This window comes from Melanostigma gelatinosum, assembly GCF_949748355.1.
Source record: "Melanostigma gelatinosum genome assembly, chromosome: 19".
NCBI lineage: Eukaryota > Metazoa > Chordata > Actinopteri > Perciformes > Zoarcidae > Melanostigma > Melanostigma gelatinosum.
Window position 1 is genome coordinate 17,784,299 of NC_136652.1, and position 21,136 is coordinate 17,805,434.

At 43.5% G+C, this 21,136-nt stretch overlaps 3 protein-coding genes across 3 annotated transcripts; 2 read left to right on the top strand and 1 right to left on the bottom strand.

Annotated features, from left to right (window-relative positions):
• Positions 1 to 742: 742 nt before the first annotated feature.
• LOC306793144 (C-C motif chemokine 4-like) lies at positions 743 to 2,063 on the top strand. Its single transcript, XM_079290618.1, has 3 exons — positions 743 to 983; positions 1,434 to 1,545; positions 1,776 to 2,063. The coding sequence occupies exons 1-3, from the start codon at positions 899 to 901 to the stop codon at positions 1,870 to 1,872; spliced, it is 294 nt and encodes a 97-aa protein (XP_079146744.1). The 5' UTR covers positions 743 to 898; the 3' UTR covers positions 1,873 to 2,063.
• A 3,242-nt stretch (positions 2,064 to 5,305) lies between these two features.
• Positions 5,306 to 6,195, bottom strand: LOC306793787 (uncharacterized protein). The gene is made up of 2 exons (XM_079291553.1): positions 5,581 to 6,195; positions 5,306 to 5,543 (listed from the first exon to the last, which is right to left on the bottom strand). The coding sequence occupies exon 1, from the start codon at positions 6,183 to 6,185 to the stop codon at positions 5,670 to 5,672; it is 516 nt and encodes a 171-aa protein (XP_079147679.1). The 5' UTR covers positions 6,186 to 6,195; the 3' UTR covers positions 5,306 to 5,543; positions 5,581 to 5,669.
• A 3,374-nt stretch (positions 6,196 to 9,569) lies between these two features.
• stum (stum, mechanosensory transduction mediator homolog) lies at positions 9,570 to 20,307 on the top strand (the record flags this gene model as incomplete). The annotated part of the gene is made up of 3 exons (XM_079291216.1): positions 9,570 to 9,780; positions 17,414 to 17,596; positions 20,273 to 20,307. The coding sequence occupies 3 exons, from the start codon at positions 9,570 to 9,572 to the stop codon at positions 20,305 to 20,307; spliced, it is 429 nt and encodes a 142-aa protein (XP_079147342.1).
• Between the last annotated feature and the right edge of the window lie 829 nt (positions 20,308 to 21,136).

The window sequence follows — 21,136 nt, forward strand, 5'->3', positions numbered from 1 at the left end:
AAATCTCTATGATGTTTTTCATACAAAAATATAACATATATGACATTCATAAGCTTTTTTAGACCCCCAAAACATACCAATCCATATTATTTGCTGTAAAAACATCCTGTTAGATTCATGCAGAAATACAGCTTTTGTCCCACAGTTGTTGTCCCCCCCCCCCTTTTTACAGAAGTGCTATGAAAAGCACATACAGTAAATAATCAATACAACAAAGAGAGCAAACATAGAAGAAACAATCACAATCTTCTTAAAATGTCACCAGTCACAGAGAGACTTGTTGTAAACAGACTGTTGTCTCCAATACAAGTTTAGTTCTTAACCTGGGCTTTGAGAAGAGTGACATATTTTAAATGCTTTTTAAAACAGATGTTTTTGGCCTTGTTTATGCACATTATCTTGTTAGATACCCATCACTTAGATCAAAGATAATGTTTCATTTATCATATCTCAGCATTTTAAACAATATCCTTTAAAAAAAACACACCACGTGAACCAGCGATAGGGAAAGGAACTTTAAACCACAGTGCATCTGCACACTGCACAAACGTACACACACACACACACACACACATGAAATTACTGATGTTTTCTATTTTATAAAACCTGCTTCACACCCACAACATCTTCTGTCCCCCACCACTCAATTTTTACTGAGAAGTGTTGACCACATGCCTGCAGTTTGCATGCTGGGTAGTTTCAGGTTAAGGGGTTCGTGATGTTTGTCATGGAACACACACACACGCACACCTACACACACGCACACCTACACACACCTACACACACACACACACAGACACACACACACAGCATAATAAAAATGAGGGGCTGTCAGTGAAGCGGACAGAAAGAAGACATCTTCAAGACAACAAGCCAGACGTGCAGGACATTGAAGATAATGATGATGATGATGATGAAGAACCCCATGACTCTGATGACCTGTACCTTGCTTTTCTCGTCTCTCGCTGTCGTGGCATATCAAGGTAAGCTGTCTGCATGACACTTTTTATTTCTTAAAAGGTCAAATCTATCTTCAGGTCACCGTCATAATTTCTCAATATCTCTCCTATGGGACTAGTTACTGTAAGTATTACCTCATAACAGGTCAAACTGATCAATGATATGGTCCCATAATAAAAACGTTTGATAAAAATAAAGAAAAGCTACTAAAGGCTGAGTCAGCCTAATACGTTTGAGCTTTTCAAATATAAATACTAGCAAGTTAAGAGCATTTCAATTGAATTGTTTTTGTTTTAGCAAAAAGTTGAGTCATGTCGGAGTCAAACCACAGCTCAGATCACAGCTGAATTATTCTCGAAGGGGTAAAAACTGTAAATGGGAAAATGAGCCAAAAAGATGGATGTGGTGGTTTTGTGTTGAATACCACTCCGTCTACACGTTCACGGCATTTTCTATCTTTGTTTGTGTCCCAGGCAGCTTCGGTCCGAATGAGTGCTGTTTCAACTTCATCTCCGGAAGGTTGCGGAAGGACAAGGTGGTGAGCTACAAGTTCACAGACGAGCGGTGTTCAATGGACGGTGTCTCGTGAGTGTCTTATCTCCTGTTATTAAACTTCAACCAATAAATCACTTCATACACAGTGAAGAGAACAAACAGCACGATTCACATACAGACATCCAGAAATGTAAGCAAACGTACAGCAAACGTAGTTATTATGTACAGGCATAAGCGTGAATATAGATTTAGATATAACAGATATGCAACAAATGGTGACAGTATCTGCTTGGCATCAACGTTTTTTGTCTCTGTTTTAGCTTCACGATGAAGAACGGAGCTAAAATCTGTGCCGACCCGTCTCTGCCGTGGGTCAAGTTCATCATCAAGGCCAAAGAGAGGCTCCTAACTAACTAACACCAAACTCATAAAGGCGTATTGGTGATTTATCTTCATATAGATTTCTGTTAGCTTAAAAATAAATGCAAAAAAACCCTCTTTTTTACAGTATAATCTTTGCTTTTGTCTGTTTTAATGTGGTTTCAAGTGATGTACTGAAAGATTGTTTTCTGCTTTTACATATAAAAAGAAAATCATTTGTTATTTGATTTCTCTTTTGTTTTAATTCACCACGTAACACACACTGTGATCAGGACGAATTAAAGTACATTGGATTCACACACGTTCTGTTAAACAACAGTGACACTGACACATCAGAGTCGATGTGGTTTCTGGTAGCAAAAGCCACAGGAAGTTCAGACCTGCGCTACAAAGGCTCGATAGTCAGGCACAAACAATTCCACTCTTCAGATCATCTCCACTTGCAGTTTACCGTGTGATGCACCTCTGCGGCCAACAGATGCCACTCTTCTCCACTCTGCTTCACGTTCTCCAAGTGGAAATGTTTCATATTAGTTTCCAAAGCCAGGTATTTATTTCCATATGTCGGCTGCAGCAAAAATGAGGAGTTGTTTAATCTCATTGCACTCTTGACAACTCAGTGAGGTGGTGTTTGTCTGAAGCATCTCAACTCTGTTTTTCCAAGTCAAATGTGACAACTTTCTGTCAAAGCTTCTGTCAAAGATTTCTGTCAATGCTAAAATGAAAATATACGACGAACATTACAGACCAGTGCTCTAACTTTGTTCGACATTTCTAGACTAACTGACCCCAAAATCTCCTCCTGCTCCAGAATGACGCCTCAAGTGATGTCAATGCGATGGCGTCACCACCCAGCTTTTCTTTAAATAGTTTCAGACCCAGATTTAATTTTCCTTCCATGCCACTCTGCATGCTACTTCATATATGTGTGTGTGTGTGCGAGCAATCGTATGAGAACATCTGCTCATTGAAAGCTCACGTCGAAGGCTTTACGCTCACACCACAGTTGACCCATGAGAGGAGATGGTCTGATTAGAGCCTTGCTGCATAGATTTGCATGTTAATGAGGGGGAAATAATCAGGCGGGAGATGGGGCAGCTCGACTGCTTCTTGTGTACAATTGTGAAGATCAGCAACAATTGAAATAAAAGATGTTCAAAGGCCACCAAATCTCACTTAAAACGCTGTGGGTTAGCAGTTGGTTGGGTAAAAGTACTCATTCATGAGACAACGGAGGGAGTCGTGCGGATGTCCTATTAAATTAGCATATCGACATGTCAGTCAGCGTGACCTGTAGCAGCAAGAAACGAGGACACAAGCGAGCAAGCCCAGGATTTTACCAATGATGGAAGAAGTATTCACATCCTTTACTTGGGTAAAAGTACCAAAACAAAATACTCTATTACAAGTAAAATCTGTCATTAAAATCCTACTTTGATTTTGCTGATATTACTTTTTTAAGTAAAGTAAAATTACACAGGTTTAGAGGGAAAATATCTCTTTAGTGGAACTACTTTTTGACAACTTTTAGACATCTGAAATGTGACAAGAGGCCACGACTAAACTCTGCTTTTTTGTGAGGGGTCACAAGCCAAAAAGGTTCAGAACCACTGGTTTAATGTATAAACAATTCATTGTATTCCATAATATTATTATGTTTTATTGATGTGACATCTTAATCTGCAAAGTAAGTAGCTGTCAGATAAACATGGTAAAGTAAAAAACACCATATTTAAAGCTGAAATGTAGTGGAGTTAATGTTTTAAATTGCATGGAATAGAAATACTCACATAGACCTCAACACAGTATTTAGTATAGTATTTAGTATTGGTAGTTACTTACAATAGTGAATGTACTTTGTTACTTTCCACCACTGACTTAGCGATAGAAAATACTATTACTTCCTCTCCAGATATGTGTGTTTGTGTCCGTCAACCAAGATATATTTGGTATTTTTCAGATGATACATGAAAAGATGTAATGATCACTGAAGCCACAGCATGGTGAGTCAGTGTCAGAACAGACGAGAGAACAGAGGAACATGAAAGCAAGCGAGAGTCAGCTGCAGCAGGAAGGCCAGAGAAAGAAAGTGAATGTGAACAGTACAGTCACCGTGGTGATGAGCCAGTCGGGGGCGACGGACACAATGGGATGTCAGCGGGAGCACACACGCACACACACACGCACACACACACACACACACACACACGCACACACAATCACACACACGCACACACAATCACACACACACACACACACACACACGCACACACACTCACACGTGAACACACATACCGTATGTATATAAATAATTGGTGTGTGACGTCAGCTTTTCCGGACAGATGGGATCAACAAATTAACTCCCCTGAGAGAAGGTGTGTGTGTGTGTGTGTGTGTGTGTGTGTGTGTGTGTGTGTGTGTGTGTGTGTGTGTGTGTGTGTGCAGAAGAAAGAGGACAGACAGGGCAGGGAAAGAGTCACAAAGGATATTTTTAGCAACACAAAAGTGTGTGCCAACACCAATAACACCTGTTACACACACACACACATATACACACGCACACGCACACACGCACACACACACACGCACACACACACACACACACACACTCTCTCTCTCTCCAGGGTCTACTGCAGATATAGAAAACTAAATAAAGGCAATGATAGCCGACAGTCAACAAATAAAAACAAACAATTTACTCCAATTTGTCTCCAGAGCAACCGTTATGTTTCATATCACACCCTGTTGAGTAGGTCTTGTGAACACACACACACACACACAAACACACACACAATTAGCGCATAACGATGCTCACCGTTAACACACAAAGGGGATATTCGACTGTAAATTGAACAAACCCATCAGAGGTACATTTCTGTGACAAAAATCTCAAAACCAAAATGTCACTACACTTTTCTCGTCACGTTGTCATGGTAATAAGCATCAGCACATGACACAGCATGCCTTTGGCTGAACAATCCAACGATGATTGAGTTCAGCGGTCCAGGTTCCTCAGAGTCCCTCGCTGTCAGACACACGATAATGCTGCTTTGCATGACAAAAAGAAGTAAAACCGCCTTCTATGGCCGCTATCTTTTTGTGTGTCAGAGAAGATTAAAAGGAAATTAAAAGTGGGAATTGAACAGAAATTAAGAGAGAGAGAGAGGGGGAGAGAGAGAGGGGGGAGAGAGAGAGAGAGAGTGAGAGGCGACCAAAAACCTTGAGATCAAATCTACCGTATAATTACCGACAGCTTCCTGGGAGACCAAACAGAGAGGAGATAGAGGGAAAGAGAAGAAGAAGAAACAGATATAGCGAGAGAGAGACACACAGAGAGAGAGAGAGAGAGAGAGAGAGAGAGAGAGACACACACACACAGAGAGAGCGAGAGAGAGAGAGAGACACACACACACAGAGAGAGATTTTGATTTTTTTAAAAACCTTTATTTTACGTTTTTTTTTTGGTCTTTCCTCAAACAAACAAAACATCGTTGCCGTGGCAATGGATTTGAAGCAACTCTTCACAAAAAAAACAAAACAAAAACCAATCAAAATAGTGTCTTTTCACAATATGTACAAGAATCGTTGAGTTCATTTCGCTCTGTACTTAATCCTAGATCTGAAAAACTGATCTGTAGAGTCAGGAGTTCAGGATGCTCCTGTTCCGCCGGTTGAGTCCTCAGAGGGTCACAGCATGCTGCTGAGACCTGGAGTCCTCAGAGGGTCACAGCATGCTGCTGAGACCTGGGTCGTGCCGTCCTGGATGCCCGTCCTGGCTCCGTCCCCCAGCGGTCCGTGAAACAGCCGGTGTGGGGACGTGGGCCCCGGTCTCTTTACTTTGCTCCATCTTTGTCCAGCTCCTTCCGTATTGTCTGAACTATTTTCTTTAGTCTGAAGCCCTCCTGCTTCGTGAGACCTCCTCTGTCCTTGCTCCTCATGTGCGATCTGGCCGAGCTGGAGAGCTTCTCCGTGTCAGAGAGGTAGTCCTCCACTCTGGCTCCTTTCACGTTCTTGCTTTTTTTCAGATACTCCTGTATCTCCGCCACGCTGTATCCTTCAGAGTCCTTACGGCTGCCGGCCTCGTGTTTAGAGGGCTCACTCTCAGCAGCAGCGTCCTTCTCCAGACTGGATTCAGCGTCTTTCTCCAGACTGGATTCAGCGTCTTTCTCCAGACTGGATTCAGCATCGTTCCCCAGACTGGATTCAGAGTCCGTCTCCAGACTGGGCTCACTCTCAGCAGCACCTACACTTGCTGTCATCGCCACTTTCTTGGCCTGTGAATTGCCACGACTTTCCCCCTTCTTTCTCTTCAGCCGAGGAACCTTGAGCTGTTCCTCGTCTTCCTCCATATCTACCTCACTACCGTCCTCCACCTGTCCTCCAGTACTCTTCCCCACTCCCTGCAGCCCACTTGGCCCATCCACCCTCACCTCTTGGGCCACCCCCGTCTCCTCCACCCTCACCTCCTGGGCCACACCCGTCCCCTCCACCCTCACCTCTTGGGCCACACGTATCGCCTCCCCCCTCACCTCCTGGGCCACACTTGTCTCCTCCACCCTCGCCTCCTGGGCCACACTTGCCTCCTCCAGCCTCGCCTCATGAGCTCCACTTGTTCCCTCATGTCCGTCCTGCTTCTCCCCTCTGCCCTCCTCCTCAGTGCCTTTCTGGTTCTGGTCCTCATGAGACCCGGTTTCCCCCGGACACTCTCTGCTCATATGCCCTTCTTTCCCACAGCTGTAGCATTTAAACTCATCAGTCTTCGCAAAAATGACATAGTCAAAGTCCTCTACCGTGATTTTGAACACGAGGTTCACCTCCCTGCTCCTGTTGCTGGGGATCATGCGGACCTGTCTCCTGTGAGACACTACGTGTTTTAACAGCGGGGACTTAAACCCAGAGGACATTCTCCTAACCGGCGACACCACCTTCCCGTGTTTGGCCAGCTCTCTGATGATGTCCTCGTTCCTAATGAACGGAGGAACGTTCGATACGGTGACTGTTACTGCCGGTGAGCTGAGAGCGTAAGCGGGTAGGAAAAGCTCGCCCACCTCGACCCCGGTCTCCGCCACCACTTCCGCAGCTTCAACGCAATCCAAAAATACGACCACAGCGCTGTTCATCCGTGCTGCGGACTTCACGCTGCTGTGGCCGATAAGATCACCTACTGCCAGACTGATCTGCTCTACCGAACACCCGAACAGCGGCGGGATCCGCACCCCGTGCTTCCTGGTCAAATCACTGAGGCTCATGGCGGCGCCTAGCCACCGACAGCTCGCGCTGATCGGCTACAAACACCCCCAAACAAAGTCCCTAAAAGTGCACACACACCCCGTGAACCCTCCACACTACACTACACTATCATCCCCAACATTACCCAACGAAGAAAAATGTCGAAAAACACGTTATTCCCGCTCTCAAAAACTCCGCTCCTGCAGCTCCGCACACCTCCGTCCACTCAGAGAGAGAGAGAGAGACACACACACACAGAGAGAGAGAGAGAGAGAGAGACACACACACACACACACACACACACACACACAGAGAGAGACACACACACACAGAGCGAGAGAGAGAGAGAGACACACACAGAGAGAGAGAGAGAGAGACACACACAGAGAGAGAGAGAGAGAGAGAGAGACACACACACACACACAGAGAGAGAGAGAGAGACACACACACAGAGAGAGCGAGAGAGACACACACACAGAGAGAGAGAGAGAGAGAGAGAGACACACACACACACAGAGAGAGAGAGAGACACACACACAGAGAGAGCGAGAGAGACACACACACAGAGAGAGAGAGAGAGAGAGAGAGAGACACACACACACAGAGAGAGAGAGAGAGAGACACACACACACACACAGAGAGAGAGAGAGAGAGAGACACACACACAGAGAGAGAGAGAGAGACACACACACACAGAGAGAGAGAGAGAGAGAGAGAGAGAGAGAGAGAGAGAGAGAGAGAGAGAGAGAGAGAGACACACACACAGAGAGAGAGAGAGAGAGAGAGAGAGAGAGAGAGAGAGAGAGAGAGAGAGAGAGAGAGAGAGAGAGAGAGAGAGGAGAGAGAGAGAGAGAGAGTGAGAGAGAGAGAGAGAGAGACACACACAGAGCGAGAGAGCGAGAGAGAGAGAGAGAGAGAGACACACACACACAGAGAGAGAGAGAGGCTCAGAATGATTCCAGGGTTGCACTGATTGTTTTGTGTGTTTTTGCTTCTTGTGATGAAGTCGCGCTCATACTGACAGATGAGGGGAGGAAGAAGAAAGGAAGTAAAACAAAACAAAAGTGAAGGAATTTAAATAAAGTCAGAGAAGAAGGAGGGGGGTTGAGGGGACAGAAATATATGTCTGGTCTTTAGAGGATTTGGATGAATAATTACTGAGCCATTGACTCTTCCTTCATCTCGCCATCGTCCGGACCAATCGTTCTGATCTCTTCTAATCCCACGTCTACTTTGTCCTGGCTTTGCTTTCACTTTTATCTCCTCCGTGTCCTGATATGTGTCTTTATTTGGTCTCTTTTCATTTCATGTCTTCTTTTCTACTTTCCATGTCTTCCTTGATTTCCAGTTTCTTTCATTGTCCATCACTATATGTACTTAGAGATATATATCTGGTAATATTCCAGGAATGAAAAACAATTAAGTTTGAATCCATTCATATTAATTATTATTACAGTACATTTGAAAATGTTTCCTTTCTCTGGGCCATCAGCTCTTTTTTCTTGATTCAATCAGTTTTGTGAATGTACGAATGAATTCAATCGATTCAACAAACAACTGTAATCTGTCAGCATTAAGCTACAGAAGTCAAAGGTCCTCTTTTATGTTCATCATATACACTAATAATTAGAACGAGAGTTGAATGCATTCATGCCTTTAATCCCTCATTCAATCACTCACTGAATGACAGCTTGCTGAATGCGATCTCATTGAAGTGCAACATTAGATTGGTGCACTGTTCCTTTAAATGGAGAGAGGGGATGGGGAGTCGAGAGAGAGAGAAGAGAGGAGAGAGGAGAGAGAGATGTTGTAGAAAAAAGGGGGGGTCTTATGTGCACTCTCTTTGTCTTGGAGAGGTGTGTCAGTGAGATTTGTCCAAAAGAAAGAAAGAAAAAGAAAGAACGAAAGTGACTTCAGAGGAAATTTAAAAAAAAAGAGCTTCAAATCAGTCGGGGATTTTTCTCCCAACATTTTTAAGGAGGAGCTGTCATGATTTAACGTTGCTGAAGAACGTTTTGGACATGGAAACAACTGGCAGACATCTCGACTTCTGATGCTCAATTTTAAGGAACGTAAAAGGATTGAAATGAGAATGAGTCAACAGTCTTGAAGATATTTTCAGAGAGAAAAAGTCTGTGATTTACTTCCGACTGTTTCGTGGGACTTCAAAAGCTGGAACAGCTTGGAGGTTTTTCTCGTTGACTTTGGGAACATATTGCAATTGTGGTTATTTTATGGACATTTTTTTTTACCAATTTATCTTAGATTTACACTGCTTGTAGTTATTTATTATAATGAATAGTGACATAGTGAATGTGATACAGCTGGTTAACCAACTGTTGAGATGCGCTGCTGAATATTTGATCTAATTCTTAAAGGATACAGTTCATCAACATTGATTGTCATTCAAACCTACAAAATATCCTCAACTAGCTTTCCGGCTTATCGCCAGCTATTTCAGTCTCCAGACACAAACCAGAAATAGGAGAAAATAAGACAGAAAGATGGCACAGAAAGAAGGCAGAAAAGAGCAGGGGCGTTTTAAAACCGGGGACCATCTAGGGGCCAAAACCATAGCTGGGGCCCCTGTAGCAGGTGGAGGAGTGGTGGTGGAGGTCAGGGAGAAGAAGGGACCCCTGCGGGCTGCGATACCCACAATGCCTTTCCCTTTGGCGGTCATCTGTCTGTTCCTTAACACCTTCATACCCGGACTCGGTAAGTTTTCTCTCATTCTGGACTCATTGTTTGTGTTTTGTAAGTACATGGTTAAGAGAGGACTGTGGTTTGGTTAACAACTACTTTCTTAAGTACCGAAGTTTTGTGACAAATAAGACAACATCCACATGTGTCGCTCTTTATAGTTCCTGGTTTACAGTAACGTGGGTTACATGGACATTGATTTATTTGGGATGTATATGAATTACTTTGCATTGCTTTTTGTGGGTATAGCTACGAGCTGTGCAGGAGAACAACTCAAATCCATATCTGCCTATGCATGTCTGTGAATTTTCCTCTGTGCAGACATCTGTGAGAAAAGGGATGCGAAAGATGGCGAGAGACGCCGCTCACACCTTGTGCTGTAATAGACGTGTCAAGGCGTAAATGCACATTGTGGGCGGCTGCATCTGAACAGCTGGTAGAGACATCGTCACTGTTGCTCGACTCAACATTTGTGTCGATATCATGTGTAGAAATCTTGATACTGTAGCTTTACGACGTGATCTTAGTAGCTCGTCTTAGAAGATGTTTTTTACAGATACATTTAAATAGCTTTACCTCAGTGTTGCTGAGTCTAACTCGCTTTAAACTTTGAGCAATTCACCCGTTTTTAACCTAATAATCTCAAAATGTATGTATTCTAAGGAAGTCTGTCCAGTTCTTTCACTTTGTGTACTTTGATGCACATCCAGATACTTTTATTTTGTTCGGTTGTGTCTCTTTGCCTCTTGATCCTCCACTTGGTTGGATGTCATGGATTTCTATAGTAAGATTATGTAACAACATCTGGTGGCTAAAGACACTCAAACAGATGGCACGAAACCTGTGGAGCCATGACTGACTCACACACACACACACACACACACGCACACACACACACACACACACACACACACACACACACACACACACAAATAAATCGAATTATGAGACTGATGTCTCGATAGCGATCACCAAATAACTCTGTAACTTTGTTACATCTATCTCTCTATCGATAACCTCAGATGTGTCTCCTCCTCCTCTCGCCTCTGATCTGTCAAAGCTCTCCAGAGACGTACATACGTGTTTGTCATCGCTTCCATCTTCTCGTCCTCTGTTATCTTTCCCTCCAGAAGAAGGCTTCAGATACCAAATCCTGAATCTTTTCCCTCATTCATTCATTCTTTTCAATCACTTTTACACACATTCAGCAGTCTGTTTGCTGCAAGCCTTTCTAGTTAATACTGAATAACTGACCGCTTGAAAACTTCACAAACATCTGTGTAAGAAAACAAGCCAAATGATCCGTTTTCCCTTCGTTTTTTTGGCAGGAACGTTGCTCTGACATGTTGCAGTAGAAATTGTCCCCAACGTGTTTGAAAAGCATCAAGGTGACACCCTTATCTAGGTGTGTGTGTGTGTGTGTGTGTGTGTGTATGTGTGTACAGTACGAGTGTGTGTGTACAGTACGAGTGTGTGTGTAGGTTGGCCTGAATGCATTGACATTTCGTTGAACGGCTGCGGTTAGTTGCCATGACAACGCTGACTGAAATGAACACAATGCACGCGTACTGTGAGCGGCGTGCGTGTGTGTGTGTGTGTCAATGCCGTTCTCGCTCTAACTGACTGAAGACGGCAGCTTCTTCTATTCAACCTCGTGGCTGTAAAATGCAAATGCATTTCGTGCATCACTGTGAAAAAACACAACGACTTTGCAGCACAACAGAAGCTTAAAAAGAATCAGCTGACCTTTCAAATATCAAGTCACATTTCCTGAAGATCACATAAATGAGACGGCGTACATGGAGTTTGTTTCAGATGGCTGAATCTGTCCACTATCATACGTCTTTGTAGCTCCGTTTATCGAATAGCAAGCAAGTCTCTGGACTTGTTTTGTCTGAAGGTAACGAAATATGACTAATAGCACCTCTCGAGTTCAAAAATCATTTGCAACAGGATAGCGTGAACGTAAAGAGTCTACGTTCGACACCATGAGCTCTTGGAAGATTTAATCTCACAACATACCTTCTGTTGAGTCCGCTTGTTTCAACTTCACATTAATGCCTGACCTTGTGTTGCTGCAGCGTCATGACGATTTCCCCTGAAGACTGAGTAAATATCCACTGAGTAGCAGAGAAGCTGTTGGTCAGTGCAGAGCTGTCGGCTTGTAAATAATGACACATACTTACTGTATGTGCAACGGCTCAGCGCTCTCCTTGTGTTACCATCTTTGCCAAAAGTGGAATAGACAGTGTGAGACACAGAGGGCGAATATATGATTCGATCCTCAGCGTGAGTGTGTGGGTGGCAGAGGTCACATGTGTGTGTGTGTGTGTAGGTATGTGTGTGTGTTTGTGTGTGTGTTTGTGTTTGTGTGTGTGTGTATGATTGATGAAATGTGATGTTGGAGACACCGCATCAGTTCAGCTCATCAGGATGAATGTCTCTCATGTTAAGCAACATCTCCAACATCTATAAACTGATCAAGTACCAGTCCCTGAGCTCTATGAATATAGATTAGTGATGTTGATATTCACTGTACATTGATTGACGTATTTAAAATAAACATAGAAATGTGTGTTTGTGTTTATTTTTGTGTTGCAGCAGCATCGCTTTGTGTAGGGGATTGCAATTTGAAATTTAGGAAATGCGTTAGGAGTTAACAATCCGTGTGACACTGTGTGTCTATGACATTTTCAGGGGGTCAGCTTGTTTGCTGACTCATTGGTATTGATGTCATTTTCGTTTCTGTGCGTTCAGGAGAGAGATTCATCTGGAGCATGTTAGCTTAGCGCAGGGGCTGGAGGTGAGACGAGCGACTGTGTAAAGTGCATAAATAACGTCATGCTTGTTCTTGTTAAATGCAGAAGATGTGTGCACCAGGAGCAGTGCACGCCTGAAAGGCCATTTTGTTATTGCACATGACGGCCACTGGCCCAAAAGACTTGAGGCAATTATTACACAAGGAACAGCTGTCATAACATGTTGAATTGACTCTTCTGGTTGCCACAAACCCTCTTGAAATGACTGTAAAACAGAATGTGATCCTTCTGGTCCAATACAAATGTAAAAGGGTCAAAGCACACTGCTTCACCTGTCTTTCTCCTTTAATTTCTCACTGTCTTGCCCTTCTCCCTTTTTCCATCTTTGTCTTTTACACTCCATCATTAACCTCCCACACTATACCAGTGGGTGCTTTGTAGAGTTCTCTGTGTAATTATAGTCATTAGTCTGGGTACTATCTATGCACTCGCACACACACACACACACACACACACACACACACACACACACACACACACACACACACACACACACACACACACACACACACACACACACACACACACACACACACACACACACACACACACACACACATGCAACATACAGGGAATCTAAGAGCTTATCACACATAATGGATGATTTAGAGTAGATTTCTCAAACCAAGAAGATAAAATAATGAATAACGTTTGTTTCATTAACTTCTGCTCGTGAAACAGAGACGTTGGTGGGATGATGAGAAAGCAAAGAAATGATGCTTGGATGCAATAACTGCACCAAAGGCAGACGAGCTTTGCTCTGCTAAAGTGCAACTGATCAGACGTGTATCAGGGGGACATTTTCCTGGGCATTAGACCTTAAAAATGTTGTTAATTGTTCAATTTGACAGTGAATTAAAACAACATTTTTTATACCAACAATGGATCAAATTCAAGATTTTTTTTTTTTCAAAGTTCCTAGGAGACAGTATAAAGCAATGCAATGTTATTGTGAATCACATCTCTGCAACTTGTATCCCACTAATAGGAGAGAATATGTCAAGTGTTTACTAGCTGGTTTCCACTGCCCGCAAGTGGATAAATAAGCGGTTATAGCAGGTTTAAGGAATTTAAAAAAAAAAAGTGTTGTTGCCTTTGTATTTGTTAGTATGTCCAAATTGTCGACCTGTGTATGCACCAATTGGTGAATTGATATTTTTATACAGATACGTTACTCAGGGTATGAATATTGCTAACATTATAAGGCATCCAATAATAACCATAACGTATTTTAGAGGACAACTGTATTGTAGAATTTGACAGCTTATAATAAACCCATACACTGTACTTAACCCATCCCTCCAGTCCCTGAAACCCAAAGACGCTCGCAAGTAATTGTTAGCAAGTCCTCATCTCTGATACCTATTGGTTGGACTGGACTGTCAAACAAAACAAGCAATTAGAAAATGTCACTCTGGGCTCTACGGAACTGCTTTTTACTATTGACTGACATTTTATTAATAATAATGAAGATAATTGTTAGCCCTAATGGACGTACATGGTGATCATTTTGACAGGAACACTAATAATAGAAACCGACTGAACGCAACACACACGACTGCTATCTAAAATAAACATACCAGACCGTATAGATGTTTGACAAGACAACGATGGCAGTGATGTGTAACCATTGCTGTCAATCGTGGCTCATGTGTGGAGATGGGCAGCTTCGCCGGGAGCCAGAGCATCTGCTGGTGGGCGTGGCCTCTGCGCCCTGAGAATGTTTCTGTCTGGTCCGACCATATCGGCTCTCAATTAAGCCCGCTGTTGCTCTTTCCGTGAGATGCATTTGAAATGAGCATCGGTTAAAAGCTTGAAAGGAAAAGTAAATATCTTCATCTCTCCTTTTCCACATAAACAGGTTTTTTTTAACGTTGTTTTTATTTCGCTGGGCTGCTCACTATTCTGGGATTGTGCTTGTACCAGAGTTTGACCATTCCAAATAAGGCAGTGTGGGGCATGTGAAAGTAAATATTATTTAGATTTGTCAGAGATTATGCGACAAATTGGTACGTCTGTGTTTCTATAGAAAGATTCATCATGACGGAGCCCTCAGTTATTATTTGGTCTGATTACTTAGCTAATCGGAAAGAGACAGAGAGGAAAAACAGAGAAACAGTGATAAGAAACTTCTACATGAGTCAACTTTGGCCTTTCCAGAGAAACGAGATTGAGCTGGCAGCCCGGCCGTTCTTTATTCCTCCCTCCCCCCCCAACCTGTTTGACTTGCACTGTTATTTGAATTCCTCCAATGTGACAAGCAATGGCGCTAGCAGGAAGAGAAGGGCCAAGGCCATGATGCACACTACGCCCACAAGGCATTTCCTGTGTCGCATTCACTGTTCACAGTGTTCAGTTCAGTGTTTGCAAAAGAGTACAAAAAGCCTGCGGAGAGAAGGTCTAAACATCAGCTGATTCTTCTTCTTTTTTTTATAAAAGAAAACACAATATTCATGAACACAAATCTGTAATGGCTGCAATCATTGATGGACTGGACACTGATGGAAAAACTATTGGATGACAAATTGTTTTCAGGAACTGCCTTCAGGGCGGGAGGTAGAAACAGTTGTCATGTTCATAGACTGTATGTGAGAAGTGGACGTAGTCATCGTGACGTCCTCTGTTAGTTTGTGGACTGCCGTTTTGAAGCCTTGAGTTCGGCAATTTGGTCTGCGCCGGGGTAACGCCAACGACCGTGACGCCACCACGCACCCCGAAACTCCGCCCCCCAACCCACAAAGTTCCGGGTTGCCAGGTCTTCTTTCCTCTGTCCCCCTTTCCAAGCTGTCCCCCCCTCTAAGCTGTCCCTTCACTGTTCCACCACCTTTCCATACCTAGGCACTGGGTTGCCAGGTCTTCTTTCCTCCGTCCCCCCTCTAAGCTGTTCCTTCACTGTTCTCTTACACCACCTTTCTTCTGCCCGTACCCAGGCACCGGGTTGCCAGGTTCCCTCTCCCCTGTCCCCCTCCCCCATCCCGCTTTTCCTACTACGCATGCTCTTGCCACTATGCAGATTCCTGGCACCGGGTTGCCAGGTTCCCGCTCCTCCGTCCCCGGCCACCTACTTCCAGCAACCACAGCAACTTGCCGGGACACCGGGATGCCAGTGACCCCGCCCACTTCCAGCGATGGACCCACACAATTGGCCAACAACGATGCCGCTCCCTCTGCCGTCTTTTGGGGGGTTTTCCACGACGGACGACATTTGCCGTAGACCAGCCTCGGATCTTGCAAGCAGATGCCAAGTCGTTTCCCCTCATGCTACGAAATCGGACCAATAGTAGCCACAGCCATCACGTGGGGCCGCGGATGGCCCAGCAAGTCCATCCCTTAAACTCCGGACAACCTAGCAGTCGGTTACCCAATCATCAAATGACGCTGCGGCACCCGTCCGCCAAGGGCGCGTCCTCGATGCAGCTCACGTCCGGGCCACTGCAATTCCATGGCTTTCTCGTTTCCCATTCCAGGAGTTCAGCCCTCCTGCAGACACCCGTCCAACATCGGCTTATTTTGGGGGCACAGGCTTATTTTGGGGGTCTGCAAGGCCCGGGAGCCGCAGTGGATCCTCAGCTAAGCCTCCCCCAAACCGCATCAGGCCAAATCTCCATCAACCATTCCTCAACACTCCAAACAACCGACGAAGGCTCGCTCCGGCCGAGGTGGGGGCCTAAGCTAGTGAATCTTTTTTGGAACCAGAAGTGAAACGAGAGGGCGGAGCTAAGTTCAACCGAATGCTGAATAAGACAGAAAGCTGTTACAATTAATATTCAGGAACTGAAAACACACTGTGAAAGGGTTAAAGCTAGAAGACGAAAGCACAGACAACTCCCAGACCGGAACGTCTAAATGAACATCATGCTGTATTGAAGAAGACTTGAAACTGGCGATTAAGATCATGAACTCATGTTCACAATGTTTCCTGAGGTACTAAATCAAGTGAGAAATAATGTAATTTTCTCATAGACTCAGGTGTTGCTGTCTGGTCATGTCCCATTCACAAAAATGAATGTATGGATGTCATATAGGCTGTAGCAAACAATGCTAGAGTGCTAGAAATAATGGCCAAGAAAACACTGCAGGTTGGTACAATGATCGCTGAGTAAGCAAATCTGAACATGCGGTGGAGCGATTATACAAATAGTAAAATTCATATGTCTTATTCCTGGGGGAAGGTTGTCATGAAAACATCCTGTCATGAAATAATTGGATTTGTGTGCACCGAGGCACGCACACACACACACACACACACACACACACACACACACGCACACACACACACACACACACACACACACACACACACACACACACACGCACACACACACACAGAGCTTTCATAAGGTTGATTCGTTTGATTTTTAATGAAACATCTTGACAACTATCAAATGGAATTGGTACAGATATCCATGGTGTCAAGATGACGAACCTTTGGTCACTTCATACTTTGGTTACCAAATACTTTAGTTTATGACCTGCACAACTAATGACATGTCATCGTGTTCTGTGCTAATTAGCTAATGCTAACACGCCTATCTAAGATGGTGAACCTGGTTAACACAACCTGCTAAACATCAGCATGTGTGTCATTGTGAGCACATTCTGAAGTTAGCATTTAGCTAAGATTACACTGGAATTTACTTGTGTCGTGTTTTCAGTCGAGGCGCGCACGTACAAGCCTCTGGTTTATTTCAATGGAACGTTTGCTGTCCGGCATCCTTCAAAGGGAAATCAACCAGAGTGGACAACTTTGCTTCATGTTTGTTTGAACTCGTCACCGAGCCAAATGCATCGTTGGTAACAGGACGTTTGTTCTTCTTTTTGTCCCACAGGTACCTTCATCTCGGCGTTCGCGGTGCTGTGTGGAGCTCGCAACGAGCTGATCTCGGAGCGAGGTGTTTGCTGTGTGTTCTGGCTCAACATGGCGGCAGCCCTCATCCAGATACTGACAGCTGTTGTCATGGTTGGATGGATCATGAGCATCTTCTGGGGAATGGACATGGTCATCCTGGCAAGTCAGTGCCCATCTAGTTGTGTTTATCTTTCTGTCGGACCTTCTTCTCTTCACCTCTCTTTGTTTTTATTTTAGTCTTGTCTACTTTGCTTTTGTTTGTTTGTCACATGACGTGCAGAAGGGCCACCGTAAATACTCACTATACACTAAATGTTTATTAATGCACGCCTGAAAATTGTCCCAAATAAATGCATCAATGTTTACTGCTGTGAGTAACATTGGCTGGAAATGACATGGCCCAACAGTTTAAGGGAACTATTAGCCTTTTAAAAAATTAAACAAAATTAGAAAAAGACGTTGAATCATGCCAGCGATTCGTAGCAGCTCTGTGCAATGCGACTAATATAGTTTTCTTTCAGAACCATCACATATAAGAAAGATAGAAAGAAAGAAAGCGGTTGATGCAGAGAACACAGATGGGAGGTTGGGTTATTTTAACCGTCTTCTCTGTCAGAAAGTAGTCGGGCATGGATGCATGAACAAGTGCACACACACACACACACACACACGCAAAAAGTCACAATTCTCTCTGCACTAAGGCAGCCTTTGAGTTACCACAGCGCTCTCTCCTTTGTGTGTGTATATGTGTGTGTGTGTGTGTGTATATGTGTGTGTGTGTGTGTCGGAGTGAGCATGGCGTAGTGAATATTTATGTTGAATTAAAAACCATCTTCACGTGAGCACTAAAGGCCAAGCTGTAATCGTGCATGCTCTTTGCTTCAATAAGATCAATTATTGTTCAACTATTCATCACCACAATACACTCTTTGTAGCTATTCCCTCCTTCTTCCTCCATGAATCACTGATAATGTGGCATATCTATTTCTCCTTCTGTCTTCAATGAGACAATGCTGTGTATGATCAATGGACTCTTTCTTTCCAAACATCCCCTCTTCTCCACTATTTTCTACCTCGCTCCGTCTCTCCTCTTCCTCCTATCATGGTATTATCATCCTCCCACTGATCGCCCTTCCTTCAGGCGATCAGTGGGAGGAAGATCTGCCTCTTTCCCTATCTAATGATTGTTCCTATTGATCTCTTTCACAATGTTCCTCCCACTCTCTCCCCCCCCCTTACCCAGTCTCCCTCTCTATCCTTGTCTCCATGTTTCTGCTCATCGATCCTACAAACCAGGGTAATGTCACTGTATGTGTATTCATTTGATCATGTAATGTATCTGACTCAAAGGTCAGGTCATGTTGAAAGACGTTTTTTTTCTTTCCTTTCCCTTGAAAGTTACCGGAATGCTCTGTGGGAATTTCTCTTTTTGTGGAAAAAAGCCGGTTTTGTCTCGTCGATCTCTGTTTGATAATATTTCAAAAGTAGCTGTCTCTCTTTCTCTCCTCCGCTTCATGAACTCAAGTCTCTGATGGTAGGTGTTTCTCTTTTTTCCCCTCACTAACAGTCCCACAGAGAGTTGATAACATTGTGGAGTCATGTGTAGAAGCACGTAAAAGAAATAATGAATGGTCAGGTATTGCTAAATTTAACATTGATTCTGAACAAGCCAAAACAAATAACCACATTTCCCAGACTTAGAAAAACGTATAAAAAACTCATTAACTCAAGCATTCCTTCATGACCTTTGAAAATAAAGAAATAAAGTCAATCAATCCAAACTCAAGGTCCCCTTACAAGCATCAGAGCTTCTATCAATCACAGTCTTGATCAGCAGTGATGATCTGATGAGGAAGACCATGTAAGGGGGTTGAAAGCTCCAGGACAACTGAGCAGCTTCCATCCACTAATAAAGGTGTGTGCATGGCTTCAAAGCAGAGGCGGAAAGAGTACTGTGCTGCTACTTTAAAGACTTTCTCTTCAAGTAAAAGTAAAAGTACCAACAGAGGGGGTTTGTTCAAACCAAGAGAGGAGATCTGCTGTCTGTGCATGCAACGGATTATTGATTAAATAATAAACATACAGCTGCCTCCCTCAGTGCAGCCTCACGAGAATTAACCAGAGAGAGACAAAACTCAGACAATTAAATAAAAATGATTGACAATAAATAAAATGAGCTATGGACTCCACGGCCCCTAAAACAGTAGAGGAAAACACCCACAAGGCGGACAAGTTTAAACAACAGAAACTCCACAGAGGCGGCAGCCACAAACAAATGTTAGTTCCTTACACCGTTTTAAATTATTGGTATGATAAGTGAACGGATGTATTGTTCTGCCCAATCCTCAGCAAAAAATAAATAAATAAATAAAAATAACCTATAAATGCTCCGAGGAAAATAATCTCTGCATTGAAAATGTGCTGTGTGAAGCTGTTACACTTCTGTTTTCAGAAACGTTGGCTCATTGATAAGAGAAGCTTCTTATTGCACACTGGTGGAATTCAAAGTTTCAAATCCATTTAAAACCATAATACCAGACAGACTGGTATTGTTTCCCACTTTGGGGAAGCTGGGGTAATGGCTTGCCAGCCAATGGGCTACTTGATAAAGCATTGCCGCCTAATGCTCCAGCCGAGCTCCTTTTCGGTTGTTGCTTTCATTTCTCTCAATTAAATGAAATGGAGAAAAGCAATTATGGTCAAAAGTTCAAAATAAATACTTAGAAACTACATGCAGCACTTTAAAACCCTCTTAACTGGGGCTATAAAAGCCAGAATATAGATTTTACAATTATTTCTACAAGCATTCAAAAGTCTTTCTCTCTCCTTTCTTCCTCAGGCTACAGAGACCAGAGTCTTCCTCAGGATGTCTGAGAAAGGTCGCTCTGGTGTTTGCTGATGGATCACATGGACAGTTTGACCTCTTTAACCTCCCTGGTGCCGGATGGCAATACCTTTATCTTTGTGATGACCAGAATGCTGGACTACAGAGAGGAGCAGAGCTATTCAACATAAATTAGCCACATGTGGGAAAGAAAGAAGGAAAGAATCCGCTGACTGCTTCTGATTGAACGCTGCTGATTGGTTGAGACCACATTTACATTTAATTTAAAAGGAACGGGACGAGGAAAAAGGGGACTGAAAGCTGTACAGTCACGATGAAAAAATGACCAAAAAAAATAACGTTATTTGGCTCTTATCGATCATAGCAATATAACGGTATTTACAGAACCAGCATAACCAGAGTTCCCATTGCCCCCAAATCCACTGTGCTGAAAGCAGTTTATTTTGGTGGCCTTTTCATTGTGATATTGACGCCAATATGTACAATATAAAACACGTTCCATCTTCTCCATCTTCAGTGTTACTGCTTACAGTCAGTACAGAATCATGGCGACTGGCCACTAAATCTGACAATCGCTGAGAACTGAATCAACTATTCTTCAAGAACGGGGAGCAAACATGTCTTCTTCCACTGGAGCATGAGACCAAACTATGAATGGCTCAGAAATGCAGTATTCAGCACAGTGAGTTTGAATGAGAACATGATTATAATGGGGGGAATAATTTGTCATCAATCGATCAGCCTGTAGATATTTTGTAGCTACAATATTTCCCTTTTAAAGCACTGTTTTACTGTGACAGCAAACACGTCTTTAACACGCTGTGTCTCACTGCTGGTCACATGATGCGTGTCATCCTA

What these genes read in the sequence shown, in the direction of transcription:
- LOC306793144 (XM_079290618.1), top strand. Translation starts at nt 899, where the DNA reads ATGATGATGATGATGATGAAGAACCCCATGACTCTGATGACCTGTACC. An exon ending in CGCTGTCGTGGCATATCAAG is followed by an intron (nt 984 to 1,433) that starts GTAAGCTGTCTG and finishes TTTGTGTCCCAG; the next exon opens with GCAGCTTCGGTCCGAATGAG. An exon ending in TGTTCAATGGACGGTGTCTC is followed by an intron (nt 1,546 to 1,775) that starts GTGAGTGTCTTA and finishes TCTCTGTTTTAG; the next exon opens with CTTCACGATGAAGAACGGAG.
- LOC306793787 (XM_079291553.1), bottom strand. Translation starts at nt 6,185, where the DNA reads ATGGAGGAAGACGAGGAACAGCTCAAGGTTCCTCGGCTGAAGAGAAAG.